This window comes from Homalodisca vitripennis, chromosome 1 (genome assembly GCF_021130785.1).
Source record: "Homalodisca vitripennis isolate AUS2020 chromosome 1, UT_GWSS_2.1, whole genome shotgun sequence".
Classification (NCBI taxonomy): domain Eukaryota; kingdom Metazoa; phylum Arthropoda; class Insecta; order Hemiptera; family Cicadellidae; genus Homalodisca; species Homalodisca vitripennis.
This window is the reverse complement of record NC_060207.1, coordinates 28,961,839-28,979,132: the sequence shown is the minus strand read 5'-3', so window position 1 is coordinate 28,979,132 and position 17,294 is coordinate 28,961,839. Positions and strand designations below refer to the sequence as shown.

General features: G+C 32.6%; 1 protein-coding gene across 1 annotated transcript; it reads left to right on the top strand.

Moving 5' to 3' along the window:
* Positions 1-319: 319 nt before the first annotated feature.
* LOC124358929 (U3 small nucleolar RNA-associated protein 18 homolog) lies at positions 320-12,985 on the top strand. The gene is made up of 9 exons (XM_046811199.1): positions 320-583; positions 3,002-3,151; positions 4,427-4,595; positions 5,361-5,546; positions 5,935-6,132; positions 6,673-6,841; positions 9,850-10,148; positions 12,573-12,718; positions 12,901-12,985. The coding sequence occupies exons 1-9, from the start codon at positions 507-509 to the stop codon at positions 12,923-12,925; spliced, it is 1,419 nt and encodes a 472-aa protein (XP_046667155.1). The 5' UTR covers positions 320-506; the 3' UTR covers positions 12,926-12,985.
* The last annotated feature ends 4,309 nt before the right edge of the window (positions 12,986-17,294 follow it).

Sequence of the window (17,294 nt, the reverse complement as noted above, 5' to 3'; positions counted from 1 at the left end):
ATTCCTACAACCTTCCCTTCCTGATACCCATCTACTTACAAAATCCTTATAGAATATCCTAGCTTTATTGTAACTAACATAAATACTACAAAACATATTACCACTGTACATTATTGTTGTAACTAACGAATCTAAATGTTTTTTTTTTTTTTTTTTTTTTTTTTCAGATTACCAAACCAAAGACTGATGTAAAATTTTTAAAGTTCTTGTAAGAACTACCTACAAACGACGGACAACCACAAAAGTGAAACATCGGGGCCTCATGGATTTTTAATCCAGGCCGCCACAAAAAGGTGGCAAAAGAAAAAGAAAAAAAAAAAAAAAGTCTCTTGTCTCTACCAGTGTGTTTGTTGCGATGTTGTGGAAGTTGCTAGAGCCATGCTAACTTTTAGGTTATTTATTTCATGTTAAACGTTCTCAAGTTACTTTTAGAGCATGAGCTATGTTTCTTTATATTTTTTAGTTTACTCTAAATTGTAATAAATCCCTTATATTATAAATATATAATGGATTCTGTTTCTAGTAAAGGGAAAAAAAGAAAGAAGGCAGGTCTTACTAAAGATGAAGAGCTGGAATTGGAGAGGTTTGTAAACAAACATGTAATGTAACCTACGTAATTAATTAATCAAAGTTAGATGTAAACTGTCTTTTCAAACAACAGTGACCACTAAGTAATTGTTGCTAGCCTATTTTTATTATAAAAAGGAACCAAATATCCCATCATTGTCAAAACATAACCTACAAAGTAAAATTCCTGGTTCATTCAAGTTCCATTGATTACATGTTTACTCAAATCAGATAACATATTGGCATTGCATGCGTTATTAACGCTTCTAGTGTTATTTGATGTTTTCTTGTAGGCACATCTGTAGTATTAATTGATAGGCCTATTTCTTTTTGAATAACCGTGACCTTCATCAATAACTTCTTTAAAGTTCATCAATGCATTGGCATGGTTTATGCAACATTGTTTTGGGTAAAAATTGAGCTATAGAAAGCTGTACAGTAGTTTTTTTCATCGTTAGAGATTGTGGATGTAACGAAAGAAATTATGGGTAGAGTACGATAGGTATGTGGACCCAGTTTAAATTAGTACAATCATCGATACATAGCCTAATATTCATTTATCGAATATGCATTTATAAATCATATCATCATATCTATAGTCACAATAACATTAATATTTTTAATTACTGTAACATGATGCACAAAGTGACAATCTCGTAAAGAATAAATGAGCTCTAACAATAAAACAATCAATTAGAACTGGAAATAGAAAAAAATCATAAATAATAATGAAATGATAACAATATAAAAAATGTTTAATAGCCTAATACGAAATATGCGTAATTATTTATACATTTTCTCCTGGGTAGTAATGCTTTCAAAAAGTTGAAGCATCTCTAGAAAACCGTTCTTCTTTTTTGTACAAATACTCATGATCTGCAAGCAGGTCGGCTGATATGCCACTTTTTAAACTTCGTTTCACGGTCCTCCACGAGCTTTCGACTTCTGTCACTATCTATAAAAGAAAATACATTTATTAGCCTATATGAAAAAGTGTTTATAGTTGATACAAGTTAGTTATTGTTAAAAAAATCAGTATCGGTTGGTTATGTTGAAAGTTTATACTTTGTATACTAAGTAATATCGTTTGTCAATATCGATATAAAAAACCGGGTTAACTTATCATCCTCTACCCTAAATAATTTTTGTGAACAGAAAAGAAAAAAAACCTTTCTAGATTCCCTGCTTGCCATCTTGCTAGGTACATAACGTACTTTGTGCTTGTAAAATACATTGTAAACACCAAATGTTTATTCATTGTAATTAAATAATCTGTGTTAATAAAAGATTGTCAGTGATAATTAGGATTAACTCTAAAAACTTGCGAGTTGTGATTATGATGTATTAGAGTGCTGCAAAAGCAATAAGTGAATGAGCACTGTTAGAGTTAAATCGTAAGTGAGCTATATGCACACCCAAGACATCAAGTCAGGGCTACTCTCAGACACAGGAGTAGAAATTCTTCGCATTTCTGGTGAAAAAACAAAAATATCCCTCGAGGTAGTACTCAAATTTGTGAGCGCCTGTAAAGGTTATCTTTAAATTAGGAACAACTAGTAATAAATTTATGATAACCTAATCCAAACCTACTTATATCGTGTAATGACAAGAAGTAGATAGGGACAGAGTGGCCTCCTCGTCGACATTGTTTCCTTTTTGGAAGTAGAAAACAAGAACTGATCGTCATAATGGCATTTAATTTTTACAGTAAGTAAAATAAAGTCTGTTCTTTCAAATAATGTGGTTTTTTAGGTCCCAGGTAAGAAAAACTGTTCCAAAAATAGTGGTCTCTGGATAATGCCTAGTAAAGTACCTAGCTCTTAAAAGTTAAAAAAAAAAAAAAAAAAAAAAAAAAAAAAAAAAAAAAAAAAAAAAAAAAAAAAAAAAAAAAAAACATTTAAACCATACCTTGCTTTCTAGTAAAAATGGCCAGCAGTCAGAGAGTTGAAAATAAATAAATATCTTTTACTGAAATGTATTCAATAAAGTAATGGCTCATGATCAGCTTTGAGCAAGTTTGTTAAGCCAGGAAAAAAATTATCTCACTTTGTGTCTTTGATTTAAACTTATTCTAATTGAATAGGTTCCAGGCCAAAGGTAAATAAAGAATATCCTAAGTTACTGAGTGTGAATGTTGAGTTTAGCTTCAGTTCACCTTCCTCTTAAGTCCAGCATCTGAAAGCTGATGCTGTCGCAGACTTGACTCCTGAAATCTGAAGACATGTTCGTCTGAAGGAATCCAAAAATATTAGGCAATGAAAAAGCTCAACGAATTCTGAACATCGTTTTGATATCAGAAACACCTAGATTACAAAATGTAGTGCAATCTAGGTGAAGAGGTATTCTAATTGCCTCATTAGGTGCACAATTGATTTAATCTGTATCCAACATTTTGCTACAAATGTAACTACAAACTTTCAAATTTTCTCTTAAGGTTGGAAGATCTTATATTGGGAAGAGGCAAACATGTCTTGAAGCATGCTGACAACCCACCTGCAAGTGAAAATGAAGACGTTATTGATAATAGTAAGAAAATTAAACTACCAGAAGCTGCTTGGGACGACCCAGATGATTCAAATGTCAAGTAAGTTAATTACTTGTAGCTAAACTAAATAGTAAATAAAATTAATGTTTATTCCTGAAATAATAACAGTGTATTTTATATAAAAATTTGCACTGAATTGTCTAAACGTAACACAGTGTTTACACAATGTATTTGTTACAAATATAGGCTATGGCAAGGTGTAGAAATAACATTACCATTTCTTCACTCTTAATACAAATTATATGTGCACCATGAAGTTGTATTTGATTTTACATGTGTAAGAAAAAGCCTTAATATGTTGAGAAACATGTGCTATGTAACTATAGGTATTTTTAAAACAATAATTTATGTTGTAGACCAGAAATGCTAACTTTATTGAAACAGATCCCCAAATTATATTCTCCACAGTATGACAGAGTCTCAAGCATTCCAGGGTAAGGCATTGTGAGGTTGTCTTCAGGACTACTTCCGAGGTCATTGGGTCAGAGTGTATAGGAAATCAAAGAATATAGGAGATTATATGAATGTCTCATGCAAAATTTCATGAAAATTAATTGAGTGAAGCACTGATAAATGAATACAGGTTTTCAAATATCAATTTGATTAAATTTAAATAATATCCATAATAAAATTAATATTGGAAAATTTGTATTCATTTACCAGTGTTTCATTTAAACTTTTTTCGCAATGCTCCAATATTTTTCATTCAGGTAGTGGAGTAGTTTATGAGATTTCAGTACCTTGAACTACTGAAAATAAACTAAATGTTATGTGCAAACACTTTTGAGCAAAAACAATTTTCAGTACAGTATTTTCAATCTTATAACTATAAAAAAATGTCAAATCAACAGCAAAATCGTTTTGTACTAAAAGGTAACATTAAGAATAAAATTGTTTAGTGTTTAATGCTTTTTATTTAAAGGGTAACAGAATTAAAGACATTTGCCTTTTATTATTTGTTACAGAAACTGAATTATAATATTTTGAGAAGTGTTATACCTGCTCTCTTCTTCAGGTATTAGACTCTAAAACATACAATTGAGTGTACAATAATATCGTCAATTCAAGAAACATGGTGCAGTACACACCAATGTAAACTAACAACAGAAAATGTATTTGTATATCAGAAAATTTACCTAAACGTAACATTAAGTAGAGGAAATACACAACAAATATACCACACAAACATTAGCTTATAGTCCAACAGAAAATTGGAGACTTTTTATTTTTAATGTTTAGTACTTAAAACTAAATATTATTTATTTGTAGTGCTATTGTTAAATTATTTTTAACTAAAACTATGTACTGTAATAGTGTGGAAGAGGCATTGGCTGCCCAGGGCCGTCCGAAGATGGGAGTACCAGCCAAGGGCTCTGATCACTATCAAACGATGCTCAAGAAGAGATTTGAAATCCGAGTCGGCAACTCAGAGTGGGCCAGACTCGACAGGAAAGTCGAACATGAGGACATTGATCTGCTCCAGGTGAGAATGTAACAGATAGCGTACGTGTTCAGTTTTTTTAATAATCCAAGGTAATTGTCCATTTCCACGCAGCTTCAGCGACATTGTTCATCATCGGCTATTCAATGTCAATACAGCTTTATTATAGTTTGCAGTTAATACTCTAAGTTGTCAATTTTGTTATGAAGCTTTGCCAAAGCTGTTTTAACCATAATATTTGTGAATAAACATAAAATTAATATTTTCTTCAACTGTGAAGATGCATTGTATGATTTAAAAAAAATTTTTTTCAACATTGTGGAACAATGTGTTTGTTTTCAGTGTTAATAACACTGAATGTTTGTTGTTTTTATGAATTGTGAATGCCACGTATTGTTTTCTGTTGGTGATTAGCCTAATGTTAATGAGAACATTATGTTGTCTACCATAGACAGCATAGTGATCCTTGTTGAAAAAATCTTGTGATTCATAATGTAACAACGCTCAATGGCAGTTTGAAATCTAATGTATTGTGTGCCATGTGTAATCTTAAAAGTGTAAGATTAACTCTACATAAACGTTGTCAAAAATGAAATGCAAAGTGTATTGTTTGACTAGTGCATGCCTTAAAATTAAATTCTTGTAGATTCGATAATCCAATAAATCCATATAATTGAGAAGAACAGAAAACGGAAATCAATACTCATTGTACATAAGTTGAGAAAGACCTGGGACTAAGATTTTCACTACAAATTTCTGTTGTCACTAATATCTGATAATTTTTAAATGTATCTTTGTTTGCTATAGCGCTGTGGGAACTTCATAGAGCAAGAGAGTGCGACATTGTCAAAAGGCATATTGGATATAAAAAAAGTGAAAAACCTGAACAAAGCTACAGGAAGAGAGGGTCCTTACATCAACAGTGTTCAATTCCACCGCACCTCAACTGTGGCCTTGGTGGCTGGGACATCAGGGAAAGCCTCCATCTTCCAGGTAAAATACCAATTTCAGTCAACCCAAGAATATCAGTAAACACCATCAGTTGAATGGTTTCAACATCAATTTCAGGGATTAATTTATCACATTCAAAGGTATAATTTTTATATTATACAGGTTCTATGTAAAATACACGGCTCTGTTAAAGAATTATGAACTGATCATCCAGAGACCCAAGAAGCAAAATGGAACACAAAAATTGTGTAACCAAGCATCTTATTATTTTTTCAACCCTCAATAGTTATTTATAAGTCTGAGACTCTGAATAAGTATGAAAATAGTGTTGGGCATGTTTTCTGAGAATCACATAAAAGTATTATTGTTAAATCCAATCTTCTAATTCTTCATATTTCTACTTGTTCTATATCTAATCTACTCTCTTCAGGTTGATGGATCATCCAACCCTCTGCTGCAGACTGTGAAGTTTGACAAGTTTCCTATTCGCTGTGCTCGCTTCTCTGCAGATGGCAACCAGTTTATCGTTGGCTCGCAGCATCACAGTCATTACTTTGTGTATGACATGATGGAGGGAAAGAGCATCCGTATACCTACCCACCACGCTACAGAACAGACCACCATGAAGGTGTGCATTTAATTATTTATTTGTGGGTAATTTCCTACATTGAAAACAATATTCCAGTATCATTTACAGCTAAAAATAATTTCAAATAAATATAAGTAATATAAAGTAGGTCAAAGAAAAACATTAATCAAAGCAAAATTTATTTTTATTTACTAGATCGCAGGTTTATTTATACTTAAATTAGCTATAGTACACTTTCAACTTCATATAAAACCGACTAGAACGATAGAATACATTTTTATTATGTGTAAAACAAATATAAGTTATTATTTATGAATTGTCATAGAGTAATTCTTTAGACAATTTTTCAACTCTTGATCGGACAAACTATTTTAAGTCATATTTTTAATCAAATCTTTGATAACGAAAATTACATTTAAATAAATCTTAGAATAGCTCATATCAGGTTTGTAGGAATGATATCTTACAAAGGATAAGCAATTATTGTAAAAGTTAGTACTATTTAAACTAATTAAATAAAGTGTATTTCAAAAATGTTAAATTACTGCTTTACATTGAATGCTCTGTGTGTTTTAACAGAAGTTTGAAGTGTCCCCGGATGGCAAGTTGTTAGCAGTGTGTGGCAGGTTTGGTGACATCCACCTCATCAATGCTCGTACCAAGGAGTGGATTGGTACCCTCAAGATGAATGGAGAGGTGAAGGCTCTGTGCTTTAATGCCAGTGGCTCCCAACTCTGGACTCACGGAGGTAAGGCATCATTTGTTACCACATCACAACTGTTACTTTTGTCAGACTAGGTTAAAGCTATGTGCTTTAACGCCAGTGGTCCCCAACTGGACTCACAAAAGTGAGGCATCATTTGTTACCACGTCATGATGTCTACTGTCAGGCTAGGTGGAAGGTTCTGTGCTTTAACTCCAGTGGCTCCCAACTCTTGACTCACAGAAGTGAGGCATCATTTGTTACCACGTCATGATGTCTACTGTCAGGCTAGGTGGAAGGTTCTGTGCTTTAACTCCAGTGGCTCCCAACTCTTGACTCACAGAAGTGAGGCATCATTTGTTACCACGTCATGATGTCTACTGTCAGGCTAGGTGGAAGGTTCTGTGCTTTAACTCCAGTGGCTCCCAACTCTTGACTCACAGAAGTGAGGCATCATTTGTTACCACGTCATGATGTCTACTGTCAGGCTAGGTGGAAGGTTCTGTGCTTTAACTCCAGTGGCTCCCAACTCTGGACTCACGGAGGTAAGGCATCATTTGTTACCACATCACAACTGTTACTTTTGTCAGACTAGGTTAAAGCTATGTGCTTTAACGCCAGTGGTCCCCAACTGGACTCACAAAAGTGAGGCATCATTTGTTACCACGTCATGATGTCTACTGTCAGGCTAGGTGGAAGGTTCTGTGCTTTAACTCCAGTGGCTCCCAACTCTTGACTCACAGAAGTGAGGCATCATTTGTTACCACGTCGTGATGTCTACTGTCAGGCTAGGTTGAAGGTTCTGTGCTTTAACTCCAGTGGCTCCCAACTCTTGACTCACAGAAGTGAGGCATCATTTGTTACCACGTCATGATGTCTACTGTCAGGCTAGGTGGAAGGTTCTGTGCTTTAACTCCAGTGGCTCCCAACTCTGGACTCTTGCTCTATAAACGATTGTTTTTCACACACACACGGTAACAACCTCGATCAAACTAGCTGTGTTTACACTGTGCAATAAGTTGTGCAAGTTTTGTGTCTGTGACAGTAAAAATCGCTAGTCTAAACGGGTGCAAGAGCTATCACGAGTGCTACAGCAACCAGTATCGGACAGTTGGACAGAACTGTTGGAGAGCAGTGTTGTGTCGGCTATTAAAATTTCAATTATAAACATTGCCGAGACATCATTGTCGTGTATGAGCAGACTGCATTGACTCCAGCAATAACCAGTGATACAGCTGTAGCAAGTACTTGCGTCAGTTCTTGTAAGTAAAAGTCTTTTCTTGTTCACAATATGCGACAGTAGTTAGGTAAATTATCTCGCAAATTTACTTGCCAGTGTAAACTCAGCTTAATATTGTCGCCATTCTGCAGGCGGCCAAATCTACCACGCACATCAGTTTTCGTGGTCACCGCGTCATTGGGCGGACAACAGATGGTTGAAATCCCATCAGTTTTTCGATCAACTATTTATTCATCTGAACGACTTCCCGCACTCGTGATGATCGGTCGGACACTTTGAACTGTTCAAACCAAATATATATATATATGTTGTTTTTTAATGGGGGGATTCTATTCTTGCATTATCTTAAAGGCAAACAAAATATTTAAGAACCAGTAAATAATAACTTTACTTGTGCTTTTATTCTGGGAAAGTATAAGGTCCCCTAAGAACATCTTATGAAGGTGGGCCTTAGCCAGACTGATGAGTGTAGACTCTGCAGAGAATTTGGTTAAATTGTCCTGCCATATCAAAAATTCGGAAAAGATTCCTGGGAGCATATCTCCTCAGCCCCAAGGACATCAGAGAAGAGGAGCCCTCAAATGTGATCGGCTTCTGTAAAAGTCTCAGATTTTGAGAACACAAATATAAGTAAGGGAGCCGCAAAGGTCCTTTTTAGAACTAAGCACAGGGACAAACCATCTTTTTCCCTCAGGATAAAAAAAAATTCTGGGAAAGTATATTTTGTACTAGTGTCTACTTATTATACAAATCGTGAATTAATGTCGGTAACAGCCACGACAGATAACTTCCTGATGAATTCTTCATATATTAGCCGGCAGTGGTATGTATTTGGATTCATGATATTTTTGTTGGACTGTAACCAGGGCACCCACCAACGATGAGAATAAGCTATATTGTGTGTGAAATTCGGGCTCCAGTAAAACACGCGTGAATGTTTGTAATGTTGCTGGAAATTTTACTAGGGACGGAGCAATTCCGATACTTGATACCGGGGCTCTTTTTATCTATTCCAATACCAACAGGAGTGCTTGAAATATGCTTGTAAAATCATAATATGTAAAATATTTCACAATATTACAACTAGTGGTATATGGAAGCTGAATCTTGAATCCAAATAAGTATATTGCTGGACCACAGCTGATCGGTATTACGCAAATTACTAATTGATAACACATTTTTGTACTTTCTATACAAAGAAATATACACAGATTACCAAATTAATAAGTTACTGGAATTTAACAAATAATATTTAGCTGTAATTCGTAGTTTCTATATATATTTCGTAACATCGTCGAAAGTCTGCTGCATTTATTCGTGGACAATAACTGATTGGAAGTACGCCATGTACCGATTGCTAAAACGTGTTTTTATAATTCGATTTGTCTAAAAACTGTTTAGAAACATACAGTAACAAAATAACGTGATATATAAATCATATTGTAATTGAAGTTCGTATTTTCTATGTCTATATTTGTCAATTTGCAATGGTTTCATTTATTTTTTCTAATTTTGCAAAACTTCTACAATTTTGCAACCAAACAGTTTTATTTATTTGTAAAGGAAATAAATGTTTATTTCAAACATTTCATAACTTGAATTATTTCCTTGTTCCTTCGGGTTTGATTTATTTTATTATGGTTGTGATTCAAGTTCTTTGCTGCTTGTAATATATCCATAACCCTTAATAATTACACCATCTTCTTAACCATTTAATTTGGTTTCTGCTTATCTTTACTAAAACACTATATACGTATTAGAAAAGTTTTGTAATGATTCATGCATAATATATTTCTCTTTTGTCGCTCCTTAGCCACAGGGGAGGTGTATGTGTGGGACACTGGAAGTCGCAAATATCTCCACAGGTTTGCGGACGACGGATGCCTGGAGGGTAGCAGTATCTCTGTGTCCCCCAGTGGTCAGCTGGTAGCATGTGGTAGCACTGCGGGGGTGGTCAATGTGTACAACACACAGTCAGCTCTGCGATCCACAGTACCACAGCCTGCCAAAGCATTCATGCACCTGGTCACTGCAGCCTCCTCCCTACAGTTCGATCCTTCCAGTCAGCTGTTGGCCATGGCTTCTGATGGAAAGGATGGTGCCTTTAAATTGGTAAGAGCTAAACGCTGATATTTATTGTATCATTACTATAGAATTAAAAAGTGCATTGATTGAACAGGGTGGCCACCCGAGCTGGAATAACCGGGCATTTAACGCACCAGGAAAAAACTGGGCATCTTCCTCTAAAACCTGGAAAATCTGTAAAACAATTGTTCTGTCTCCTTATGAAATTAAGAAGTAATTTGACAGCTGCTTGAATCAGATCCAATTAATCTCGAAAGATCATATTTTGTGTGACGTAGTCCATGAAAATGTGAAATGAAGGTTGACATACGTTCGAAGGTAGACGTATGTTCGAGAGTCGCAATCAACGCAGATTTTTCCAAAGTTACCTCAATTAACAAGGATAATATCTTAATTAATCCCCTGTGTTCCGACAAGTTCCCCAAATATGTAACAATTTATTGGAGAATCAAAGTCGGTTGACCAATGTTCTCACTTGAACCTCAGCATTTCAAATGTTTGTTTACTTTCTAGATGTGTTGTGATTCTATTCTTGTATTATCCTAATCTCAAGGCAAATACAAAATATTTAAGAGCCACTAATTGATAACGTTAATTGTGCTTGTATTCTGCAAGTATGGATTGCAGGGGATGTTCTGAACTAGTGTCTACTTATTCTGCAGATTGTGAACTAACAAAACTATGGTAACTTCCATAGCAGATAATGTCCGTAGAGACATTAACTCTGCATCCCAAAGTAAACAGACAATTAAAATGTTCTCTACTGGTTGAGAAAGATTGCAATGCAATTAAAAATTTCTAATTATGTGTACTTTTATGTGTTCTTTCAATTAGTGGACCCTAGAAGATTTCAAGGTAAGTTTGCTAGATCTTAAAATACTTGTGGAAAATCACAATATCACAATATTACAAGTAGTGATATGTGGAAGCTGAAACCAAATAACTATTTGCTGATGACTATTGATCGGCAGTATACAGATTACTGATTGTTAACACATTTTTGTACTTTCTGTATAAAAAATATAGATAGATAACCAAATAACTGTAGTTTAACAAATATTTTAGTTAAAATTCATATTTTCTAATTATTTAGGCACATTGTTGAGAGTCTGCTGCATCTGTTTGAAGACAACTGATCAGCAGTACGCAAATTACTGATGCTAAAACATATTTTTGTAGTTTTTTTTTGTGTACAAAAACTATTTATAAACATACAGTAACAAAATATCATATTTTAATTTAAGTTTGCATATTCTATGTCTGTATATGCCAGCGTGTCTGCTGATTCTATGCACAAATGTCAGCTGCTAGAAGGTAAACTGACAATCTTTATTCATGCGTTGTACTTTTTGTAGTTATACATAAATAGATTCTCTATAAATATACAATAATCCAATATGTGTATATCCATACATTCTTAAGTATTACACGTCTGTGATTTAAAACCATAAGTTAGAGGATATGACTTAGTTTTTTAAATATGTTCCGTTCCCTTAATCTCTGCATATTACTTTGAAGTAGCGTTGTATTTTTAGGCTTGTTTTTCTCAAAAGGTTGAACAAAGTTAAAAGTAATGTTCACATGAAAGTATTTGGTTTATTTGTTGGTTGTACCGAACTGACCATGTGTACCGGCAAAATCATGGTCCCGTACTGAAAGTTTGTGTACCACAGACCACTGGTTCGCACTGCTGGACTCCAGTCTGCCCCACAGTAGCGCTTTTTTGGCAATTGTTTGTTCACTTAATTTTGCCAAATTGGATACATCACAGAAAGGAAAATTATTATGTATATACAATGTTATGCCGACGCATTTAAAGACACAGAGATAAAAACTAAGAATCATCACAATAGGTGGTAGCAATGAATCGTCACCGAATGTATCGCATATCGTTGGCGGCAAAATTTGCTAGACCCAGCTTCGTGGCATTTCCTGAAGATACAGCTGGTGACGATAAACTGCCACTGTTGTACTGGGCGTAAGAGTTAAATACAGTATTAAACTTGTTTGTTTGGTTTGAAAATGGACTAGACAATCATAAATTTCAAATGGGAATTTGAAAATAGGTTTTGAGTGGCCACCCTGTAATAAACATCCAAAATGAAATACTCTAACATTTTTTAAAGTTTTTCTCATTTTAATCTGCTGAACCAGTTTTAACTTATGTTTACTTTCCTTATGTTACTACTTATTACTATTATTAGTATTCACAAACTTATTATTCTGTGATTTGTTACAAAATGCAAGTGTTTCTCAGTGTTTGTAAGAATAATTTGATTGTGAACTTGGAACATTTTTATTTAGAATATAATTTTGTGTTATGTTCTGCCTTGTGTTGATCATTTCAAAAATTATTAACTTTGTTACAAACTAACTTCAGATATTTGAAAAGTCAAGTTCTTTTGTAACAACCTTAAAACAAAGATATTACTATACAAAAATGTTTTACAGGTACACTTCCCATCAATGACTGTGTTCAGCAACTTCCCAGCTAAGGACAGGGAACTTCTGCTAGGAAGAGTTCAAAGTCACGACTTCTCCCCAAACAGTGGGTTCCTGGCCGTGGGAAACAGTCAACACACTGTACAGCTCTTCAGGTAAGTTACAATATGTGTGTTTCATCAACAATGACAAAATATTGACTTAACAAGAACATTCCAGTTCAAAGCATTTTATATATAACATGGGTTTTTATGCATATAAAACAGTATTTGGTATTAAAATGTATTTGTTAGTGTTGTTTATACTTTTAATTAATAACAAATGAATATTGTTGCAGGTTGAAACACTTTGGGAACTACTAGACTTGCTGCAACTAAGACCTTGTGTCCTGAATGTACAAATATATTTTATACAATTTTAAATGTATATTTTTGTGCTATGTCCTTGTTTTTGTCACAAAATTACTATATAATGAATACAGTATTTAATAGGTTTTGCTGGATAAAAGTTTTGGTGATTGAGACAACTTATTAGTTGATAAGGAAAACTTTCATGAATAAAATTGTTAAAAAATGCATTTTTTGTTACTAACTTCAAAATAAAATTTCGGTAAGTGATACTCAATAAATTTTACTTAATAGGATGCATTAAAATACTCGCTTATGACGTTTCCTGCTTCGATGGCCCACATCATCGCTGTAAGCGGGAAACTTTATATGCTACAGAGAGTCTTATACCATTTATTGCCCCCAAAATCATTTGTTTCGCATTTCTGTTTGTTTTCACCTGTCTGGGAGCTGTAATAGTAGTTTGATACAACTGCGGCTCACAATCCCAGTGGCATGGCGACAGTATATTCTTAGTGGATAAAGAAGTTTATCTTACAAGGTTTGTTAAAAAATTAATTTTATTTTAAGCTACCAGGCCTAACCATATGCTAATTTGAATCTTGCAAACTATAAGTGTCTAATTGTTTAAAACATTTCCCCTATGGCGAAAAAAGTAGTTTTGCACAAATTTTAAATTAATCTTTTGCTATTGGAAATTGCATTTCAATTTTATTGGTCTTATCATACATCAGAATTTGCTAATTACTTACTTTCTTGAATGATGCCTAATATTTAGACTGTACAAATATTAATTGCAATACAAATGGTGTATTATCACTAATGTTTGCCTGTTTGCTAAAAAACACTTTGGTGATTTCATGGAACATATGTTCAAATCTGCTGCTAAGTTTTAATTCTTTGTATTTCATAAGCACTGCCTTAAAGCATAATAACAGTTGTAATATATGTCTGCCATCTGTTGTAGAATACAGATGAGCATAATTTAAAGTCTAGTTTGCTTTAATTTTTATTTGAATAAATTACGAATGTCTGAAAATTTGGATTGTCAGAGTGCCAGTCAGTATTTAACATCTTTTTCTTTTTCACGGTGTTATTGAGAGAACATTTTTAGGCTGATTTAAAAATTGGTTTGTCAAACGAGGAGTACATCGAACCTCTCAAATTTGACTTTGGTTCTGAAGCACCATCCCGTGCTACTGTTTTTAGATTTACTCAGAATTGCAGAAGGGTCATAACACATTCACAATGACTAATTCCGAAATTTTTTATATGCCTTAGAGTTTTTTTATAATAGCCAAAAACGTTCTTTACATTAAACATCCAACTAAAACAAGAAAAAGTATGTGGGCTTTGCAATTTTTCAAAAAATAAAATAATTTCAACAAGTTTATTTGATGTTTATACTTGTACCCTAAGAGATACCTAAAAATTTAAGCATTTTGCACCTGACAGGGTACTTAGTTGTCTGAGATATTTCTATAAATGCGGGCTCATATTTCACAAACCAGCAAGACAACCAAACAAAGTAACATTTGCTAACTAAATAGCTTTGCTAGGATTAGATTCATAGTAATGTGATCCTCGAATAAACTTTAGTAACAATTTTTGAAGTACAAACATCAATAAGTTCTATGAGAAAATATTTATTTATTTGGTCAGGCGTTTCAGTAGGAAAGACCTGAAAAACAGTTTGTATTTTTTTTATAAACTGTTTATAATATATGCAAATACATATGAAATGTTAGAAAATCAATAAAATCACGATCATTGTGATCTTGTTAAACGATAGGTTAGTCTATCCAATCTCTGGAGCTATTTAATGTCTCTTCTTAAAATCAGTTATTCTTAGATAGTAACATGATTAGAAAGAGCACATCACACACCATTGATTTTAAACTGTTGCTCATGATTCAATCTTCACTGTCTTGAGAAATAACTAAGTATATATAAAAATAGAAAAATAAAATGATTTAATTGTCTGTTGCTTGTACAAGATTGCTGCTTTTTCTTTTACCCCTAAAAAAGGCAATGCTAAACTTCTACGGTGATACACCAATTTTTGCGTCTTTGCAAGCTATTGTTCAAAATTTTACATAAAATATGATTTATACTTACCTTATTGTGTTGCATGTTGTTTCATCACAATGAGTTGCAGTTTCATATGATGGATGACAAACTATTTTATGGCGTTTTGAATTTAGTTCAACTTATCACGTGTAAAACAAAAATATACTCACAGCACCAACCATAACAAACATTTCAACATTACCCCTCTGTGAAAAATTTTTTTTTTTTTTTTTTTTTGTGGTTAATTGTTTACCACAAATTCACTACCTATATACAAAAGTTGTCTAAACTACTTTAATACAGGGAATAATAATATATATAAAATATAACAAATGTGAAAAATTTCAAAAAACAAGATTTCTTCGAAATTATAAGCCACTAAACACTTTTTTAAATATCCAATAATCTGTAGTTTTTAAAAATAGTTATACAAGAATATATATAATTTTCCCCAGTATTCTAGTTATTTTAATTTATTTCTGGTAAAAATGTAAAAAAAAAAAACGATTTTTGTGAAATATGAAAATAAACTGACTAAAATTAGCTATTTTTCTCCTTTTTATAATCCTTTCAGAAAGGTGGACCTAGTATAAGGAACACAAATATGTACATACTTATATCTGTCAGGACTTCCTGTATAAGATACTTTAGAAAACTTTTCATCTTCGTAAAAGTGAATAAAATTAATTATATTTTCGCTTTAAATGATGAAAGCTATTGAAATATATTATTTTTAATTACTAATAACATATTTGGTATTCAAGAAACGTAGTTTTTATAAATTGACCAAATAGGTTTACTCCAATAACTAATTTTTAATGATTATATTAAATATTAAATTGATTATTTTTGCAAGGAAATTATAAACAAGACTAACACAAGTGTACAATAACAATAAAAAATTTATTATGTACATTATAAAAAGGTGCTAATACTTGAAATGGAACAATATACACGAATTTTGTATATATGAATGTAAAAATCTTTAACATTCACACACTTTTAGAAATTAAAATGAAACATCAACAAGCATGTTTGTGGTATTACTGTGTTCACAAACTTATAAACATTTATTTGGTGCAAAAGTCAATAATTCAAATGTTCACCACTAAAAAAAAAGCAAATCTTTTGCTACTTGCAATGTAGCACTAACACAACATCGACAAAGAACACCCACAATATCATCACAAATCAGGTATTATTCTGTAGCCACAAAGACTATAATGCTGTGGTACCAACCTCAAGCATCAAAAGTGAATACTCAACTTAAAAAAAAATTGAAAGTAGCATACAGAATGAACCATTGGCCACTGACGTGGTGACGACAGCCAATCATAATTTTTAACCAAAGTTTTATTATTCTGAGAAGTTGTAATAAATTAACATATACAGATATAATCTGTTGTGTTTACTGATATATAATAACACGTATATGGTTGCGAATAATAAGTAAAATATATGTTTTTTAAAAACCTTTGTTCAAAATTTCCATGATGGATGTAAACTATGCTAGTTTGGTCTGATGTTACTTTTAATTATAGTATTAGTATTCTATATTTTTGAAAATGCACCAGTTTGTTTTGAATTTGTAAACCTGTCAAACATTTGTGCATAAAAATCTTTAAATTTCCAGCCTCCAGTTTTCCAGATATTTGGAAAAATATAGAGAGGAAGTTCACAATAAATGCTACTGACTTCAACAGCTGCTAAATATTTAGAGCTCTGGCTTGTAGATAAGTCAATAATTTTAAATAAACTGTATTTTTAGTGTTCTGTTTGTTTAATAAGTGCATTTTTAAATCATAGAGTTTTGCAAATCCCAAGACTAAGATGTCTTTAAACAATTTATTTATTACGTTTATCTGATTGGGTTCAAATAAAATAATTTGCAAATACGTCATAAAAACTTACAAAATTGTTATACTATTATTCTTCGTTTATTGGCTCAAAAAATATATAGAGTATCAACAATTTATTGTGGAATAAAATATTGCCTTGAGTTTTCAATATTCTTTTTAGAAATAAAACTAAAAAAAATAAACTCCAGACAAAATTTAAAAAACTATTTTTTATTTTCCAAGATTATGTACCACACTTTGATTGAGTTCCTAATACTAAAGGTTCTTTAGTAAAACAACAAATCAAATTCCTAGATTTGTTTGATTACTAATAACGATTGTATGAAGTTTTAGGTATACGCTGCAACATTTTTAAAACTAGACAGGCAGTTTTTAAGCCATGCTTCTGGTGAAAGGATGGAATAAGCTGTGAGCAAATGGCGTATCATCTAACAATTAAAAATAATGTAATTTTT

Bases quoted from the DNA above. Each gene is read 5' to 3' on its own strand.
- LOC124358929 (XM_046811199.1), top strand. From the start codon at position 507: ATGGATTCTGTTTCTAGTAAAGGGAAAAAAAGAAAGAAGGCAGGTCTT. The intron at 4,596-5,360 runs GTGAGAATGTAA...TGTTTGCTATAG, and splicing joins AGGACATTGATCTGCTCCAG to CGCTGTGGGAACTTCATAGA. The intron at 6,133-6,672 runs GTGTGCATTTAA...GTGTTTTAACAG, and splicing joins CAGAACAGACCACCATGAAG to AAGTTTGAAGTGTCCCCGGA.